The sequence below is a fragment of the Siphateles boraxobius genome, unplaced genomic scaffold (assembly GCF_051911475.1).
Source record: "Siphateles boraxobius isolate OS27281-9 unplaced genomic scaffold, OSU_SipBor_1 41, whole genome shotgun sequence".
Taxonomy (NCBI): Eukaryota; Metazoa; Chordata; class Actinopteri; order Cypriniformes; family Leuciscidae; genus Siphateles; species Siphateles boraxobius.
The window spans coordinates 5,938,310-5,959,144 of record NW_027509042.1 but is presented as its reverse complement, the minus strand read 5'-3'; the positions used below and the strand labels follow the sequence as shown (position 1 = coordinate 5,959,144).

The 20,835-nt window shown below is 39.3% G+C and overlaps 1 protein-coding gene across 5 annotated transcripts in view; it reads right to left on the bottom strand.

Moving 5' to 3' along the window:
* rap1gapb (RAP1 GTPase activating protein b) overlaps positions 1 to 20,835 on the bottom strand; it is a 106,469-nt gene that overhangs the window by 39,899 nt on the left and 45,735 nt on the right. For 3 of the 5 annotated variants that reach the window (XM_077197967.1, XM_077197963.1, XM_077197966.1), the window contains exon 2: positions 5,236 to 5,271. Coding sequence is in view for 2 of the 5 variants with exons in the window: in XM_077197959.1 (XP_077054074.1) it covers positions 5,236 to 5,271; positions 13,397 to 13,440 (80 nt within the window). In the remaining 3 variants the exon portion in view is untranslated. Of the gene's footprint in view, positions 1 to 5,235; positions 5,272 to 13,396; positions 13,634 to 20,835 lie in introns of those variants that run through there. The other 2 variants (XM_077197959.1, XM_077197962.1) reach the window with 2 other exon arrangements.

The window sequence follows — 20,835 nt, the reverse complement described above, 5'->3', positions numbered from 1 at the left end:
TCAGCGTCGAATGAAAAAACCGCACAAGGGCTCGGATAGGCGTCTACAAAATCTAGAACATGAAAAAGTCGACGCATATTATCGGATGCGTGACGTCCCTTAATAAATCCGGTTTGGTCCTCCTTAATTAAGCTATGGATTACTTTCTCCATGCGAGAGGCAATAACTTTAGCATAAACTTTTAAATCGCATGAGATGAGTGATATTGGTCTATAGTTAGAGCAATCTAGTGGATCTTTCCCCTTTTTAAGAAGCAATGATATCAAAGGTGTTTTTTGATCTCTATGAAATGCCCCGTGCTCAATTGCAAGATTAAATGAATCAAGCATGAGAGTCCCTACCAAATCCCATATCTCTAAATACAATTCAGGAGGGATGCCATCAAGGCCTGGCGACTAGCCCTTTTGAAGACTTTTTAGTGATTCGTGGAGCTCCTCCAAATTTAACGGGGCCTCCAAAGAGTCTTTATCCATCTGTGAGATCCGAGGCAGTTCTAATTTACCGAGATACTCTTTGCAGATTGACTCATCCAAATCGGTTTCAGCTTTGTATAAATTTGTGTAAAAATCCTGAAATATGTTATTAATTTTCACAGGATTCGTGGTGACCTGATCGTCTAAAGATTTTATTGCACTGATAAATGCCTTAGACTCGCATTCCCTCAACCTGATGGCCAGTATGTGGCTAGGTCTCTCCGATTCAAATTAAAATCACCCAATTGAAATATCTCTAGTTAATTAAAGTTTCAATGTGTTTTTACGTGGATACAGAATACATGTTGCGCACGCGTGATGTCTGTGAGTGGTCTGTCAGAAACATGGCGAAAGAAAATGCGTCTCTCCTGCCTTCTCACATAAGCGCCCAGGTTTTCATTGGGCAGTACGGCAAACTTATTAACGCGTTTAACATGATTGAATGACATAACAAAAAGTACGATATGCTCGATGGTACTAAAAAGAATTATTAAAAGCGCAGTATACCGTGAAAGAGAACTAATTTCAACCAGTCGAGTGACAGTCTGTCTCTGACTGCAAGTGTGTGTGTGTGTGTGTGTGTGTGTGTGTGTGCGTGACTGACTGACTGACTGACTGACTGCGTGTCACCGCCTGTCGGCCTAGTTAGAATATTGAATTCTCTTTATAGCGCTTGAACAAATACACATAGCTACAATTACTTCAAAATATTCATCTTGGCAAGTATTTACGTAAAACAATCAGTAATAACTGATTGGGACGTTTGTCATTACTGTAGTAGGTCTTAAAGTGACAGTAACCTACTTTACCTGCTGTTGTTAATGTTAATCAAGCAACAACAATAGGCTACAGCACAATTAAAAAAAAAAAAATTTGATTAGACCAAATAAACAAGCTTTATGCATTTTGTTTGTGATTTGTGTCATGTATGACTATTGTGCATCTGACATAATACTATTATGGTATGTGAAACGGCAATATGTGATGTCCTAATTATAAAATATTTTTAAAAAAATCACAAATTTCTGGAAATTACCACCACAAAATCAGTCATTTTGATCGCAAAAATCACATAAAAAAAATCGTGAAATCCTGGAGGGACTGATTATATAGTAGTTTAATGTAATACTGACACTAAAACTCTGTGAACTTGAATTTTTTCTCACACAGAAATTTTCATTTTGGGTGAACTATACACAATACAGATCGTCACTATTCATGATACATGCATGCATTTTTGTATTGCGATTTATTGTGACACGATATAATATATCTGTTTGTCTGTCAGTCATAGACACAGACAGACAAACAGACAGACAGATAGATATAGAAAAATACATATTTATATGCATTATTATATCATTTACATTACAAAATAAAACATTAAATTAGCATAATTACTTTTTTCTCATCTCTGTGCAACCAGTTCCCACGTCCTCAACAATTCCAGACTCTTCACTGCAGCAAGAAATTGAAATGTAATCAATCTGTTCCATTGTAAACCCCACCCAAATAAAGTTCCAGTCTGCTCTCGTTATTTCCAGACTTTAGGTAAGAGGAAATATGTTTTCCAGAGCTCCACAACATTATAGCAGAGAACAATTTTTCAATGCCACCTTAAATGCGTTTCAAAGAGCATTTTAACAATCTCATTTAGACCGAAGCACATTGTGCGAAAGCACATCTTTGAGGGGTATACTTATCCTGTCAACTTAGATTACTTAAATGATGTCGCTGTGAGACATAGCATGCTAACGTCCCCCAAAGACCAGAGCTGTCCTCACTAGACCGTGTCCTCACGGAATCTGGGTGAACTTAAATCCAAACACAAACAAAAAACAAAGCACTGTTGGCTATATCCAACATTAAGACTTAATTAAGCAATTATTTAGTCCAAAAACACTTAAATGGTTCAAAATGTCCACTTCCAGTGATAACAGTTATGATGGTATTATTATTAGTGACCGGCAATTATTTAACCATTCTGAGACATTGCATTGACTATTAACCGTGTTCACTTAAAACAAAACAAGTTTAATAGGCAGGGCTTTTTAAAATAAATATTATGTACAATAGTAAAAATAAAATAAAGTCAACTATTATCCATGTTTTTCGGACAATGTACCATGGTAATACATATAAGGTATTTATGTATAAGGATTTTTGGACATGTACTGACATGATGCATGGTATTACCTTGGCATTATTTGAAGTACCTTGGTGTACCATTTAAATACCATGGTATATAAACATGGTAATCATTCAGTACCAAAGTACAAAGCAAAGCACCATAGTATTAACATTGTCCTTTCAGATAGTTTATCCAACCTACGCTGCATCAACAGCATCACTTAAAAGTGTCCCTGTTGTCCCTGGCAGCTTTCATCCCGAGCACTTGCTCGTCCCTCGAGAAAGGACATGGCGACACAACATCCAGCGCACAGTTTTTACTTTTGCCTCTGTACACCCTTTTACAGCCTGTTTCTTATAAATCTGAGAGCTGTCTTAACAATTTTCTCAGGCCAGCAAGATAAAGAACAGCCTGGAAAAGCCTTCACGGGCCACGTCTCGGCAACTGTAACAGCAGAGACATTCATGCCATACAGAAGAGAATACCAAGCTGATGCGTAATACTGATCTGAATAGGTCTAATCATAAAAGCATTGTGTCTCTAAACAGCACAGGCTCTGACAGTGGCAGTGGGCGTATATGAGAGGAAGTGTTCAGATGCAAAGAGCAGTGAAATTCCAAACATGCACGACAAAAGAGCCCTTGAAAAGGCAAACGGTGAAATTTAAAACTGTGATTTAACCTGTTTTTTACAGTCTGTTCATTTCTGTATGTACTGTGTTTGAGGAGATTGTTGCCAAATTGTGTTTTTACAAATAGTGTTATATTTTTATATTTCCAAAGAAAGCATATTAATCGGGTGATATCTGATCATTTTGAGATTCTCGAACTGATCAATAACTGTGCCTACTTAAATAGCACAACTGGTTACATAAATCAACCAACAGCTTCATCAAGAGATTATGGACATTTTCTGTTCTCAAATGTAGCAAATGTTTAAAAAGGTAAAAAATATATATTGCATTTTGAAATAAAAATATAAAACACAATAAAAAAAATTAAATACTTCATCACCCAATGAAAAAAATACAACTTTTACAGCCACACAGGTATATTTATATTTTTTATGTTGCAGATCGAGTGACAAGCCAAAGTTTAATATAGCAATAATAGTAATACTATTAAAACAACTTATTGTACAGTGCAAATAGACTCTAGATCTAGTGTTTTCATATTCAAGGAACGTCTTTTGTGTCTTCTAATACATGAACAACTGAAAAATCTAAAGAAAAAAAACAGTTTACCTGAAGAAGAAAAAAACTCAGGATATTGGTACTTTATGTGTTACTTTATGTTTTATGCAACTAAAGAGAGCTGTTGAAACACTTATTCCCCGAGTATGTAAGACCGAAAAAGAGAAAAAGTCAGAGAAATGGCAATATGGAGGAAAATATAGAGAAAACAAATGTAAGAAAAAAGGGGGGGAAAGAATAGTATAAAGAAAGCTAAAATAAAGATAGTTTTTCATTTGCACTTTTTCTTTTGGGTCTCTCGTCACATTAGCATGCACTGCGGCGCTCATTTGGGATGATACACGTGGAGTGAACGCGGTCCCGGCATAATTATATTCCGGCATTCGCCCTCTCCCTTCACGTTCCCTCTCCAGACACATCCTCTTCACAGCCATTATAAACCAGCTTTACACATAACCAGCTCCCTCTGTCAGTCAAGCAGATGTAAAACTTTCCACCAGCAGTATAGGGTGGGGGTGGCTGATGCCAAAGCAATATCAGAGTTTGCTTGTATTTGTGAGGTAACCGGATCTAACCTGCCTTCACTACCCCTCCCACACCGATTACAGGACTTTAGGTGACCTTTACGGTTATGGAATGTGATGACAAAGTTAGTGCCTTGTGTCCAAACTCTGTGTACAATGGGGGAAAATATTATCATATGAAAGCCAATAGAGCCTAAGGGGTTGTGGTACACTAAACTGGGGGGAATGAAAAATTCTTATTAAATGAATTATATTAAAAATATGTAGATATATTATAAAACATATATATTAAATATATATTTCATTTTTTCTAAAAAACATCAAAATATCCATATAACAAGAAAAAAAAATCCTTTAAAACCACATACATTTTTTATATGTTACTATGCATATGTTATGCAAACAAAAACAATAAAAAATTTACAATTAACAAAAAATATTGAATATATACTCTCTGAAAACAAGTCTTTTAATTTGTAATTCTCAAGTTCCGTCTTGTTCTACACAAGGATGTTTAGAGAAATAAAAATACAAGAAAAATGTATTGATTGTTTTTGTTTGTTTGTTTGTGTTTGATATATATAGCCATTTGCACACAATTTAACTGTGAATGTGTGCTGTATCGCATTAAACTTGGAAAGTAATAATTCCCAAATTCCTACTTGGGAAAAGTCCAATAAAACTTCACTTGAAATTTGTCTTCCAACTTGGAAACCGTTATTATTTCCACTTTGTGCCTATAAACACTTATCAATGGATACAATTTACAGTTTTTATATGTTAAGTCATTTATGTATAAATATTTCATATGTTAAAAATATTTTAAAAAGTGTTTGCTAATATTGCATTGCATTATATACATTGGTTTAGCACTAGTAGGTGTGTAAACTACCTTTAAGAAAGAGAGGGACTTACCAAATATGTCTTGACCTGGAGAAGGTTTTGTCCACTCTGTGAAGAAAAAAAACCATGCTATTGTTAAAAGGTCAAAATCATAAGTATTTCAATACTGACACAACTGTAAAGCTCTTATAGCCATTACCCAAAAAGGGCACTAACTGATTTCACTCTTTTAACACATTCTGGCAATCAAACTCCAACCAGAGCCTGCTAAATGCTAACAGATAATCAATTCAGTGCTGACAAACTCCTCATGCACTTTAACACTTGACTTGATGTGATAATAACTCAGCAAATCTATCAAGTTAACGAAGGGTGAGGGCCAATAGGATAATGAAGAACCACTGGAGCACATCATCAATTAATACAAGCAATTGCTATCTCTAAAAACCTTTGAAAAGCCATCTTCGCTCAATGTGCGGTCCGTGACACCTTTAACCCCTGATCTTATTACTTTGTGTTTATGCAAAATGTTATGAGTGATTCTCAACAATTCTGCCTGACAAAAAGCTGTACAATTGTACCGAGGACATTTGCGGTTGTGAGACGCTAATGAGAGAAGCAGCTTCTCTAACGTTTCTCCTAAGAGCAGCTGTGGCTTTGTTCTAAGAATACGCTATGACTCGACTTAGTTTAAAAACAGCTCAGCCCTAAGATGTTTTCTGAATAAGACCTTTCATAAGACTGAATATCAAAATAGACAAAGCTGAATACAATGGCAATTTTGCGTGAAAAAGAAACCTAATTTTCCTGGCTAAAGTAATTGGTGTCGTACTCGGTTACATATGTAACCTCGGTTCTCTCTAGAAGAGGGAACGAGTATTGCGCAAGTTGCTTACGCTACTGGTAAAGTCATCTTTTCTCAATATACTGAAGCCAAAAATTATCCTTAATTTTTCAACGCAGTGCAGCAGCCAGCAGACCTAGAGCAGGCTATCTTGCGTGCTCATTGGCTGCCCTGCGGCAACTGCTGCAGCCTACCACTGAGCCTCGCGCGTCACTTCGCGCCCTCTACGCGTCACAGCCCGCCAAAATAAGGGTGGCTTAGCGTATAAAAGTCAGGCTCGGAGGCTGCGTCACTGGTTTCATCAGCTGAAGCAAAAATCGCTTGTGACGCCTGCACGGTCGGGTTACGCAATACTCGTTCCCTCTTCTAGAGAGAACTGAGGTTACATAAGTAACCGAGTACGTTCTCTTACGAGAGATTCTCTCGTATTGCGTAAGTTGCTTACGCTACGGGAACACATTGTCAACGCCCTGCGCGCCAGCATCCACTTCGTGAGTCCCAGGGATTCCCGGGTAACAGATAAGTGGGAAACAGGTGGCGAGCGGGCCAGCACATGTTATAAGCTCATATAGGGTATACAGAGTGGCGTTGCCGGTCCATATAAATATTCACCATACAGTGCAGCTCAACCAGGAGAGCTAAAGTCGCGTGAGAGAAGTCTGTGCATGATAATATGGGCAGGACAAACACCCTGGCCACACTGACAGAAGTCTAGCCTGCAGGGCGGGAACTTCCAGGTTATAAAACCTAACAAATGTGGACGGGGAGGCCCAGCCTGCCGCCTCACAAATGTCCTGAATGGAAATCCCGCTGGACCAAGCCCACCACTCTGGTGGAATGAGCCCTGACACCCAACAGGCATTGCAGACCTTTAGACACATAAGCGGATGCAATAGCATCCACTATCCATCTGGACAGGCTCTTTTTCGAGGCGGCGAGACCTTTGATGCGCCCACCAAATGAAACAAAGAGCTGCTCCGAGCACCTGAAAGGGGCGGAGCGCGTAATGTAAGCCCTCAAAGCCCTGACAGGGCAGAGGAGATTAACATCACTCTCACTATCGGATGCTGGCAGAGCCGATAGAGAAATGACCTGCGCTCTGAAGGGAGTGCCTATCACCTTACAGAGTCTATCGGTTCAAAAGGGAAAGCTTTCAGGGCCTCTAGGACCAAGGAAAGATCCCACATGGGAACCGCACGCAGCGAATGCTGCAACGGCCGCCACATAAACTTTAAGCGTGGAGGGGGGACCTGCCCCTGTCCAACAGCTCTTGAAGGAAACTAAGCAACCACAATACCCCACATGTCTGTGGGTCTAAATTTCTATCGGCACACCATTTGGAGAACACAGACCATTTAGACACGTAGAGCCGCCTCGTAGAGGGAGCTCTGGATTGCGCAATCGTGTTCATCACTCCTTCTGGCAGGACAATGGGTATCCGTTGATTAACCATGCATGCAGAGACCAGCGCTCTGGATGGGGATGCCAGATTGAGCCACGGGCTTGAGAAAGGAGATCTCTCCTCACCGGAATCGGCCAAGGGCAGCTCGGGGAACCAGATTTGGTTCTCCGATCGTGGGGCTATAAGGAGCACCGAGTGGCGCGTTTCCCTGATCCTCTTGATTACCTGTGTTAACGGAGAGACTGGAGGGAAAGTATGGAGTGAGAGGCTGGGCCAGATTTGGGCCAGCGCATCCTCGTTCTTTGAAAAGAACATCTGGGAATGAGCGTTGTCTTTTGACGCAAACAGGTCAACTTCTGCTTTGCCGAAAGCGGCTCCCATCGTCACCCCTCGCCGGTACCAGTCGGCCGCTAACCAGGGCTGCAGAGCTGAAACGCAGATCTGAGTCACTTTGATTTGTATGCAGCCGAGAGCCCAAGCTCGGTGAGGCACTCGAGCATTCAACCAGCGTTGTAGCGGGCGCATGCGCAGTAGGCCCAGCTGAAGCACTGCTGCAGCTGAGGCCATACAGCCCAGCATTCTTGATACGTTTCAGAGAAGCGACGCTGCCCTTCTGGAAAGACGCGGTCAGGTGTCGCACACGGCACGCACGCTGCGTCGATAAATGGGCCGTCATAGCCACAGACTCCAGTACTATCCCCAGAAAGGAAACTTTCTAACTGGGCAGAAATTAGCTCTTGGTCCAGTTGACCGTGAGACCCAGGTTTTCCAGATGACTGAGATGTACGGTTCTGTGAGATAACAGTTTTATCTCTGACTGTGCCAGAATCAGCCAATCGTCCAAATAGTTCAGAATCCGCATGCCTAAGCGAGAGCCGCGTCCATGCACTTTGTAATGTACAGGGTGCTAAAGACGGGCCGAACTGGAGGACGGTGTATTGATATACCTGGCCGTCGAAGGCGAATCTCAAGAATGGCCTGTGACGGGGTATTATCTGAATCTGAAAGTAAGCATCTTTCAGATCGAGAGATATAAACCAGTCCCTCGGGCGAATTTGCGCAAGGATTTGTCTGGTCGTGAGCATTTTGAACGGTCTTTTCATGAGAGCTCTGTTCAAATATCTCAGATCTAAGATAGGTCTTAGAGCCCCGTCCCTCTTGGGTACGAGAAAATAGCGCCTGTAAAAGCCTTACTCGCTCAAAGAAGGAGGTACTGGTTCTATAGTACTGGTTCAGTACTGCACGGAGTAGATGCGCTACTTTCGCTTCACTTTCGTCTCGGTCCGTGCTCGAAAGCGAAGGCGACGGCGAGCGAACTGTAGTGAATATCCCAATCTTATTGTGCTTAGCACCCACTCTGATATCCCTTGAATCACTTCCAATGTTTTTACATGTATAGCTAGGGGCAGAATGGCCTCCGAGTTCTGATCGCCGCACTTCGTGGCCTCGGGAAACTGAACCGGAGGTCTGGGCGCGGCGTGCGCGCCCTCGGCACTCAAATACGGCAGCTCGCTGACAGCGGTAGCTGGCTGTTTCATATGCTTTGAAGGGGGAACGTTTTATGATACGCGAGCGGCGCCCGGGGTAAAAAGTTTGTTAGTAAGCGTGAGCGCTCGTGAGCGGGCACGTAACTTACATTCATATTTGAAGTCCAGATTGCTTTGAATGGGGAACGTTTTGTGTTCACTTTGTGATGTGCGAGCGAAGGGCACGTAGTTGTGGGCACGTTTCCTACATCTAACACTCGAGCGGCATTCGCCAGCTTTAGGAGAGTGGGGTCTGTGAGAGCGAGAGACACGGGTATAGTGCTTGTGTGTAGGGGTGAACACTGAGATGTGGGCACCTTTTCTACACTTATGACACCATCGGCCTGAGCCGGACAACCAGACATTATACCCTTCTTTGTGATGCGCGAGCAGCGCCGGGTGTTTATTAGTAAGCGTGAGCGCTCGTAAGCGGGCACGTAACTTACATTCATAGCCATGGGCAGAATAGCCTCCGGGTTCCGATCGCCACGCTTCGTGGGCTCGGAAAACTGAACCGTAGGTATTGGTGCGGCGCGCGCGCCATCGGTGCATGAATACGGCGGCTCGCTGACAGCGAAGGCTGGCTGTTTCACATGTAACGTCCCGGTTGCTTTGAACGGGGAGCGTTTTGAGATAACTTTGTGATGCGTGAGCAGCGGGCATTTACTAGTAAGCGTGAGTGCTTGTAAGCGGACACGTAACTTACATTCGTAACCTGACCGATATGAGGCTGTTTTGGGTCGACAGCGGAAGCACTAGAAAACTAGCGTGCTGGTCGCTAGTTTCGACGGCGGACGGCTTCTCTCAGAGACCAGCGATGCGGAGGAGAGCTTCGCTGAAGATGATGAAATCAGTGACGCAGCCTACGAGCCTGACTTTTATATGCTAAGCCACCCCCATTTTGGCGGGCTGTGATGCGTAGAGGGTGCGACGTCAAGCGCGAGGCTCAGTGGTAGGCTGCAGCAGTTGCCGCAGGGCAGCCAATGAGCACGCAAGATAGCCTGCTCTAGGTCTGCTGGCTGCTGCACTGCGTTGACAATAAATGAAAAATTAAGGATAATGTTTGGCTTCAATTTCTCGAGAAAAGATTACTTTACCCGTAGCGTAACCAACTTACCCAATACGAGAGAACCTCTCGTAAGAGAACATTTCGTTTCTTGCCACAAGGTGGTTCTACAACCCCCTGTGTTGAAAAAGGACCAATAACTTTGAACAAATCTTTCAACAAAAGATTGAGACCAAAAGTAACCGTTTTCCAACCAGACTCATCAGGATATCTCGATTTACTGGCTTTTCTCTAAATGGCTGTCAGTCACAGCACTGGTGCTCCTCCCATCTTCTGCTGAGCGCAAGGAGTGGCTGTTGTGTCAACAAAATTAACAAAAAGTAACACTTCAGGTAGAGCATATAGAGGAACAAATATTTCCATTACTTTGAAGGAAAGGACAGTGATCTTTTATTAGCTGCTTTAGCTAACAGTCCTCCACATTTATTTTGAATAATGAAGTGTCAATCGATTAAAATGTCATTTTAGCCCACGATATTGTTAAATCGGTAACAGTTTACAATAAGGTTTCATTAGTTAACATTAGTGATCGCGGCGGCGCCTCCACCGACCCCAAGGCGTTAACTACATTAGTTATATGAACTCCACTTCTACAGCATGTATTAATCTTTGTTATTACACGGCTCTGTGGAATTCTTGATTCTGATTGGTCAATCGCGTCATCCAGTGGTATGTTATTCCCCGATAACAACCGGTGAAAACAGATAACACAGGCTCATCCGGGTTACTGAAGTCAGCAGCACTAAGGGATGTTTTTTCCTTGTGGAAGTTTTGCATTTGGTGAGCTAATAAAATATTAAAACTCAAGTCGAATCAATATTTTGTGTACAGTCATCCAGTATTGTGGACTCGCTATCTATTGTTTCATACAAACGCAGCTGCTGCCATTTTGCGACGATTGTTTTGTACACTGTTGGATTATAAGATAAAAAACCGGTACAAGTTATCCCATAATTATTTATGTGGCGAAATGCTGTGTAATAAGTGGTATGACTGTACCATGTCCCTTAAATGTCTGTCTAATTTGAACTTGTCGCGCTAGCAACTCTCTCTGTGGAAGCTTTGCTTTTAAAAACGTAATAAAATATTTTGATTCAATATTAAATATTTCGTGTCTAATTATTCACTTATGCGGCAAGTAGCCTCCGCTTTACGTCAGGGTCCTGATCACCCTGTCGGGGGTTTATTCTGTGATAACAACCAGCTGGATATTATCCCTTACTCAAATGTTTATTTCAACATTTACAGATAGGGCATACATTATTAAAATAATGTTTAAGGTGAAAATTTTTGCATTAGTTAATGCAATGTGAACTAACATAAACAAAAAATGAAAAGCTGTATTTTTATAATTTAACGTTAACGTTAAAAATGAACAAATACAGAAACAAATGTATTGCTCATGTATTATTATTCAGTGTAGTACTATAATGAAACCTTATTGTGAAGTGTTGCCATTTAAACAAATGGTAGTACTTTGTGCTTAAATTTATATTCTTAAATGACTTATTGCTAATTTTAAGGGCAGGTCAGAAGGATGCAATTTTTCAATAATTAACTTCATTAAATTACACAGGATTTATACAGATATGCATCCTTGACATTTTCTTCAATTCATATATAAAATGCACTCTAAAAAATAAAAAGTTCTTCATTCGCATCTAAGGAGAACCTTCACATCCATGGAAACTCTTTTTAGTAGAAACAGATTCTTTAGATTTTTTTAAATGTTCTTAATATGTTTCTTTTCACTGAAAGGTTATTTGTGGAACCAAAAATGGTTCTTACACGGCATCGGTGCAAAAAAAGCCTTTTGGAACCTTTATTTTTAAGAGTGTAAAGGTGTAAAAGGCATGGGAAAATTTGTCATATGCAATTGCAAACACTGATTTTAATTTAAAAATGTAATCAAACCGTATATCACACAAGTAAACCCCTCTACCTACACAAATGTTCACTGTAAACACACATGAGTTCAGGAGTAAATATTGGAGCCGAGCCGCTGACTGTGGAAACAAAGCCTATAAATCACCAAATGGGGGATCAGTGTGTTTGTACGAACATGTGTCAGTAAACATGCTGGATCAAACAGAACCGGTTTCAGATTGCTTATGCAATCCAAAATACAAACCTGTTAAACCTGGTGATGTAGGTGAAATGCCACAGACCAGATGATGTAGCACAATAAAAAAAAAAAAATTCCATCATTAAGGTTGCTCTATTTATATGATCTGTTATTTCAACACAAAAGTACTTTAAACTTCACATATAAAGTTTCAGGCAATAGATATAAGTCGAATGTCACACATCACTACATGACTTGTGTTTCCCTCTTTGTTTGAAGAGACATCTTAGCAATCTCTGACAATCATCTTACCATCATCAAACTCTCAGTGTCCAACTGAACCATTCTAACCAAGCAGGCACAACAAGACAGTGTCAAGTAACAACATGTGCAAGTATAAAAGACATGTGCATAAGTAATAACTTATTTTTGTGACTAAACTAGAAACGTATGTCTACTTTTGAGAGCGAATTTCCCTTTATTGTGTCAGTCTTTAATTACTCACCCTCATGTCGTTTCAAACCTGTAAGACTTTCGTTTTTCTTTTTGATGAAATCTAAGAGCTTTCCGTCCCTCCACTGACAACTACAACTACCACTTTGACGCTTCAAAAAGTTCATAAAGAGATCGTAAAACTAATTCATATGAACTGAGTGGTTTAGTCCAAAATTTCTGAAGAGACCCGATCACTTTATATAATGAACAAGGTTGAATTTATTCTTTTATTCATCAACTCTCTTTACTCAATTTATGAATTTATGATTTTATTCATCGACTCACTTTACTCAATTTATGAATTTATGCTTTTATTCATCAACTCACACATCAGTTGTGGTAAACGGAAGCTCAAGCATGTTCACTTGACATGCGAGAACCAATGAGGTTCATTCTTGTGTTACGCAGCACATTTGAGCCCATGCTCAGTTTATATTTGAATAAAAGCTTAAATTAAAACTGTTCATCATATAAAGCGATCGTGTCTTTTTAGAAAATTTTAACCAAACCAATCGATTCATAGCCCTTCAGGAAATTAATCAGCAACTTGAAACATGAACCAATCAAAATAAAGCATTCAGAAATGGTATGAACATTGATTAGAAGACATCATGTTTACTGATAATACCTAATGTATGATCAATCAACATCTGCATCCTAGAACTGGAAGTTGGCATCTATAAACCTGCAGTGAACATTAACTACAATGGCATATAAACATTCAGCAATGTGCTTCCTGCTCTGTGAATGGTTACTCCTCACAGAACAAATGAGAAATCAAAGTCACTATCATCTGTCCTTGTCACACACACAAATACCCAGTAGTCGCTCTTACCCCCCATATGCTCCAAAAGTAAAGCTCCTCTTCCTGTGAGACATTCTTCTGTTTTCCCTCGACAGTCTCTTCACCTCCGTCTCTGGCTCTCTTTGACTGGGTACTTGTTTTGTGCCTCTGTCTCAATGTGTGAGAGTGTGTCCCTCCTTTTCTGCTTCCTATCCTTCCTCTCTTCCCTCCCTTTCACTACCTGAGACAGAGGATCCACAGCTATGGGCAGGTGCTCGCTTTTCAAATGATGTCTTTACTTACTAGACACGTGATTAAAAGAACCAAGTGGTAAGTTCTTAGAAATATAAGTTGTAGAAATATGTATGACCCCAAACCTAGCCATGATTAATACAAAAAAATATATAAAAATCGTGCATTTTTGTACGATTCAACTCTCACAATATCATACAATTTCAGCATTATGAATTAAGTGCTCTATATATATATATATATATATATATATACACACACACACACACACACACACACACATAAATATTATGTGCCATTTAAAGGTTTGGGATCTGTAATATTTTTAATGTTTTTAAAAGAAGTCTCTTATGCTCAACTAGGCTGCATTTATTCGATTAAAAATAAACAGTAATGTTAAATATTATGACAATTTAAAATAACTGTTTTCTATTTGTATATATTTTAAAATGTAATTTATTTCTGAGATGCAAAGCTGAATTTCAGCATCATTACTCCAGTCCTCAGTGTCACATGATCCTTCAGAAATCATTCTAATATGCTGATTTGCTGGTCAAAAAACATTCATTATTATTATCAATCTTGAAAACAATTGTGTAAAAAAAAGAAAAAAACTGGATTCTTTGATGAATAGAACGTTTTATTTCATTTATTTCAAATAGATTTTTTTGTAACAAAAGACTTTACTGTAAATTTTGATCAATTTAATACATCCTTGCTGAATAAAAGTATTGATTTATTTTAGAAATACGAATACGAAAACTGTTTTTAAGTTTTTTCCATTAGCAGCTCAGGACGGCTACACACACGCTAACATTTTTGTTTACAAAATACATTTTTTAATTATTTTAATTTAGACATGTCTGTTAAAAAAAGGTGTATTCACGTGAATGTATAAAATGTATGTTTAACAACAACAAACAAAAGTCAAGTGATTGTGTATATTTTTTGTGGTCGTGTTGAACAAAATGTACAAAAGCTCATTCTGCTCAACACTGGATACACAGCTCGAATAAAACATTCCCACTGTTTCTGTACAACTGATGAAATTAATCAGCATGATAAATTACATTCAATAAATTCAGACTAAACATACAAAAGCTTCTTCAATTAAAACTCAGTCGAGAACCAGCTGTACTGTGACACTGTCACACGTTTAAAGCATCATTTTCTCAGGGAGACCTTTTAAAGACAAACATATATAACCTTTGGTAACCTAAGGGTCAGATAAATGGGTGTTTACTGTATGGAAACATTGCCAACAGCACAATGTACTATCTCATCTCATCTCATCTCATATCAGCTGACGGAGAGCTCAGAGTGAGTAAATAAACATCTTGTGCTTCTCTTTCTCTTAATTAGTTGACAATGACATTGGTTGTTAAACAATCATTTTTTATTTTTAACTTAATAGTAGAATGACTGTTAGTATGGTAACAATCCATTACTCTTTTAAAGCTCTTAAAACTTGAATCTAAGTTATGTTTCATTAAAATGTGTAATGCTTCTCATAAAGCTCTTTAGGAAAAGAAAAATAGCACTACCCATAATTGCCTGTGCCAGTTGAGCTAGACCCCAATCCTTCATCCCTAAAACACCCTAAAATGAGTCTAAAACAAACAAAAGTGACCCAAGGTGACATCCAAAGTCAACTCAGTATTATTTTACCGGTTGGGTAGCAGTTACTGTCATGAACTGAGAGACGGACGACGGCTTGTGTCTTTGATAAAGGACATTCCATAATCAATTTGGGGTTGGACTATCTGAGACAAAAACCATTAGGGCTATTCTTCTAATGCTGAAAGGTGACCATTAATTTTTAAAGGGACGTCTCTTCAGAGAGTCCCATTTATCGATGGGTTTTACCATTTGCTTAAGATTTATGTGACAGTATCAGTAGGTAAAATAATAGACCAAGGGCGTAAAATTAATATTCACCAAGCACCAAATGAGTGTAAAAATCAAGTATGGTTAGTATATTAAACAGTGTCAATTGCCAGTTGGTCGGTAAAATTATGTATTCTAACAAAGCAAAGTTGTGAGAACATTAACGTAAACAAACGGCGGTCCAGCATCAAGAATTAGTTTTTCGCGGGAAGTGGAAAGTTTTCTGCGCACAAACATCTGAAGCAAGCGCCCAGAAATCCACGTCTTAGCGGAAACTGAATTGAGCTCTCTTGCACGTCTTCTTGCACTTGAACAGACATATTCAAACAAAATTGTCAAAATGCCTGTCCTGGCAAGTATCCTCATAAACATAGTCAGTTATGTCTTAAGTGAACGCAAACAGTTGAGAAAGAAAACGCATGTGTGACAGCATTTCCATGCAATAGCTCTTAAAGTGATAACAGCCTAAAATTCCTGCTGCTGTCTTTTTAAAATTTTAATCAAACAAAAGACAAAGAAAAATCACTCATTGCTCTTGACTGAATAACTTTTTAACTTTAATAAGGATTAATCTAGATGTTTTAATGGCTGAAAAAATAGTTTTTAAGTCACCAACCATTGGCAGTTTTGGCCCTGAATAGGAATATCCTATAAAAGAACATTTTATAAATATAACGTGTATGTTCAGTTTTGGTTTAGTTTTCTGTGTTCTGTTCCTGTTTGCCTGTATTCCCTTTGCTAGTTTGTCTCCATTTTACATGATTGTCTCATGTATGCGGTTCAGGTTATGTTGATTATCCCACCCTGTGTATTTAAACCCTCTGTTCATTCGGTTTGTTTGTCCGGTATCGTCTGTTAACATGGTTATGTTTGAAGGTTTATTGTTCCTGTTATCTCCTGCAACTTGTAGACATGGTCAATGCAATCTGTTGAAGTTCAAACTGATCATCAGGATGAGGAAGAAAGGTGATTTAAGTGACTTGGCCTTGTATCAACGCTTCAGGCTGGTGGTGGTGGTGGTGGTGTACAGTAACAGTGTGAGGGATATTTTCTTGGCACACTTTGAGCCACTCAGCACCAATTGAGCATAATTTAAACGCCACAGCCTGAGTATTGTTGCTGACCATGATCATCCCTTTATGACCACAGTATCCCCATCTTCTGATGGCAACTTCCAGCAGAATAACATGCCATGTCACAAAGCTCAAATCATCTCAAACTGCTTTCTTGAAAATGACAATGAGTTCATTATACTCAAATGGCCTCCACAATCTCCAGATCTCAATCCAGTAGAGCACCTTTGAGATGTGGAAGAACAGGATATTCACATCTTGGATGTGCCGCTGGCAAATCCGCAGCAAATGCATGATATCATGTCAATTTGAACTTAAATCTCTGAGGAATGTTTCTAGCACCTTGTTGAATCTAAGCTACAAAGAATTAAAGAAACTAACGGAGGAAGGCCAAAGGGAGTCCAACCAACTGCTTGAGGCAAAATTTTACAGCTTACAGTTACAATTATTTTAAATTGCTTGTTTTGTGGCATTGCTACTGTTCAGGACGTGTACTGTATATAAACATACTCGCCCTGACCGTTAATAAATTACAAAATTGACGGATATGCAGAGCTACTCTCACTGTCTCCATGTTCTCTGTGAGGAAACATGGAGGTAGAAACAGAACTATTTACTTTGGTTAATCTATGAACAGCTGATACGGGAAGGGCACCAGGAGATTAATTAGTCTTTAACAGTCTCTGTCACACACAAACACACACACACTATTAAGAAAAGGTCGAAAAAGTCAAAAGCAGCTACAAGAAAAAGTAATGGGCAGTGTCCTTTAAAAGAATAAACAGCATGGTGCCTGAAAACTGAGATGTTCAGACACACACGCTTTTAGTAACATTTATCAACTGATCTGAATTAAGTTGGGCAGTATTTTTCTATAAACATGTCTAAATGAAGGCTATGGGCTGAAGTGGTTTCTGTTGAATTTAATGGAATAGGATAACTGAATTCAAAACTTGGAAGTAAGTTCCTGAAAAGCTTAAAGTGTTAAGCAGAAATTTGTTAGAAATGGATTTGGACCAGCACTGCCACCATGTGGTACTACACTCTCAATGCACATCCCATAATTCAACACACCACACTATGACTATACTACCACATGTAAAAACAAAGATAAATTATAATGTTACTTTGGGGGGGCACACGCAACCAAACATGCTCCTACTCAACCTAAGTGTCACCCAATAATGGAAATTCTGAAAAAAATTGGAATGCTTGGAATGACATGAGGGTCAGAATTTACATAAAAGCTTCACATATTACGCCAAAGTACAGGTACTTATAGGCCATGTACATACTCTAAAGTTTCAGGAGGACAACCGCATTTAAAAGCAGGAGTGAGTCACCTAAATTACTCTTCTATGCATGTACGGAATACGACTCAGTCCCAAAACTGCGATAATTGACTCTGTGGTAACCATAATAAAGTTTTGGCATCTCGCTATTTGGTATCTTCCATTCTGACCAAAGAAATATTATAGCAACAAAAAAACGATTTCTTCATTATGTTAAACCATTTTAACTAAAGCACAGTCGATGGAGGCATGCTCTGAAAAGACTGCTTCACAAAGTACGCTCTTGCAGTTTTGCCATGGCTTGTCGCTCATAAAGCAATTGAGTTTACATAGTTATTAAAGTGAGCAGGTGCGGGTCACGACACCTTGGTCTTATTTTCAGCATAAAGCATTTGGATTTATTTCGGCTTATTGCGGGCTTGTTCTTGTTCGCCATTTTTCTAGTATGGTAACAAGAATGAATGAGTCAAGGTTCACACCACTTTCCCTGTGATTTTTTTCGCCACACTGTCCGCACATAGAAGAGAGAAACATTTCTGATGCATGTTAAAATACGTCATTAACAACTAGTTGTTCAGTTTGGTTCCGTACACACAGAATGCAGAATGCACAATTTTAGTAAATGCAGTAGTTACTACTTTGATTTTTCAAGAGTTCATTTGAATGCAGCTGCCACCCCCGTAAATTACTGAATTTTAAATAAATTTATAAATAAAATAAAAATAAAAAAATTATTTAACAGGATTAAGCACTAAAAGTTGAACTGAATACAATTAAATATAGACTCTTGAGTTGGTGAGAGGAGCAGTGTTGCTGAATGAGGTTTTATTACAGTACCTTCTACTCAATGTCAGGTGTGGTTACCTGGTAACACGTATCATTGTCTGCTGCGAGATACAACGCTATAAACCTTATTCAGAGCAGCGCCATGACAATGAAAGAGGCTTTGAGGGATAGAGTGTGTTTTCAATGGCATCTGCTGTAAAAAGCTGTTTAAAGATCCTAGATCACTAATTTTCCACAGCTCATGTTTTCTGGAGTTTTTTATCTACTGAAATTTCTTGGAAATATATTTTTGCAGTGTTTCATCAGCAGAGCCTTCCAAAAAACACATAAAATAAATAATAGTACAACCCACTGAAGATATCTGTCTATCCCTCACAACCTTGCTTTTATTCACGTTAAAAAAATAAAAGATGGCGCTGCTGTGAATAAGGTCTATTGTCTCTTTCAGCACTTTAGATAGGGATGAACAATCATATGCGAATACACTGGTATTTGTGTTACTTTTCCAAGAGAGCATGTTATTTATCAAGTGCGGCGTGAATGACTATAGCATGTGTTCTCTACAGTAACACATCAATTTACAGCTGCTATCTGCTGGGAAGAAATTCCCTGCACACAAGTTCATGGAGTGCTTATGAGAGACAGGACTACCTCAGGCTGTGAGCAGGGAATGCTGGGAGTCTTACCCAATCAAATAACCTCCATCTGAGCAAGATTTCAGCATCTCTCATCCTGCAATGTTTTTAACATTCAAAAAAAAAGATGAAATCATGAGTGGTGTTTGCTAAGGCAAGCATTACGCTCACTGGTCATTCAATCCCCTAAATTAACTTGTCACACATCGTTTGTCCTAAGCACATGAATAATACATGTGGCTAATAGTAATGCAATGGTGAGTTTAGTATGGGGGGAAATCCTCTAAAAATCAAGTTCATTCTTTAAAGCAACCATGAGGATTGTGTTATGCTCCCGGTTAAGTTCCTCCACCTTTCCCCATTTTGGGAATCTGCGTATTAATGTATCGCTTGTGTACTCCCTGTGTGCTCAGATTTAGATTTAGCTCTTCAGTGAGATCTTCAAAGCCTGCGGCACCGTTTCATGGCTTAATGCTCGGGTTGACCGATCTCAGCCAGCGTGTTGTTCTGTATGACCGATTTCTCCCCCCAACTGTGTGTCTGACCTCCAGATGAGCGAGCACTGCCGGCAGACCGAAGCTGCTTGAGACATCACAGTCGAGCAGAGCGTGTGCGGGCGAGAGGGAAAGGGAGATAAGAATGTGTCACAAAGAATGTGTTTCAAAGTGTGAGAGTGAAATACTGTGTGCATATGTGTGTGTCTGGGTAAAATCTGCAGTAAATGAGGCTTGGTCTGGACTCACACAATGGCCCTCTTCAATCAAATAGGAACACCATTACTGAGTGTTTTCTATGCAACCTAAGTGAACCTGTCTGCATAAATGCATTTAAAATAGAGAGACAGTGTGGTTATAGAGATAGTCCCAGAGGAAAATCTTGCGCCATTTCGAAGCTCAAGAGACTTTTAATTTATATTTAATTTAAATATCAAGTTTGTCTCAGAGGTTTCTACTTAAATTCATTACAAATGGTGACAACTGAGCTATAAAATTAGTTCATTCTGAAATCTTTGACTTTTGTTTGCAGACTTTTCTGAAGGAAAGAATCATCAGAAATATATCTTTAATATCTCAAGTGTTTCTCTAAGACAGCACAGAATCGACTTTTGGTTCTTTGATTTTTCTCTTGAGAAAAAGACCAAATGTGTCTCTGCTAGAGTTTCAGAAGAGATCTCAGCGGTGTCTTTTAGGGTGTATTCACACTTGGCATGTTTTGTTCGATTAAAACGATCCCTGGTGCGATTGCTCTGTTAGTGTGGTTCATTTGAATAAGTGTGAATGCTGCCATCCAAACCCTAGTGCGCAACAAACAAGTGGATCTAGACTGCTGAAAAGATGGGTCTCGGTCCTCCACAGCATTTGGAAGTTCGACAATTTCCGTGGCAAAATATACAACATAAAAGCCTTTTTATTTATTTATTTTTTATCTTTAGGTTAGGTGTTAAAAATGACAGTGTGAACGCTAAGTAAACAAGGACTAAATGTATCATTTTCTTTTTTGGTCCAGACCAAAAGAACTGAACTACAAGTATGAAAACACCCTAAAGCCCCGTTCACACCGCCAGC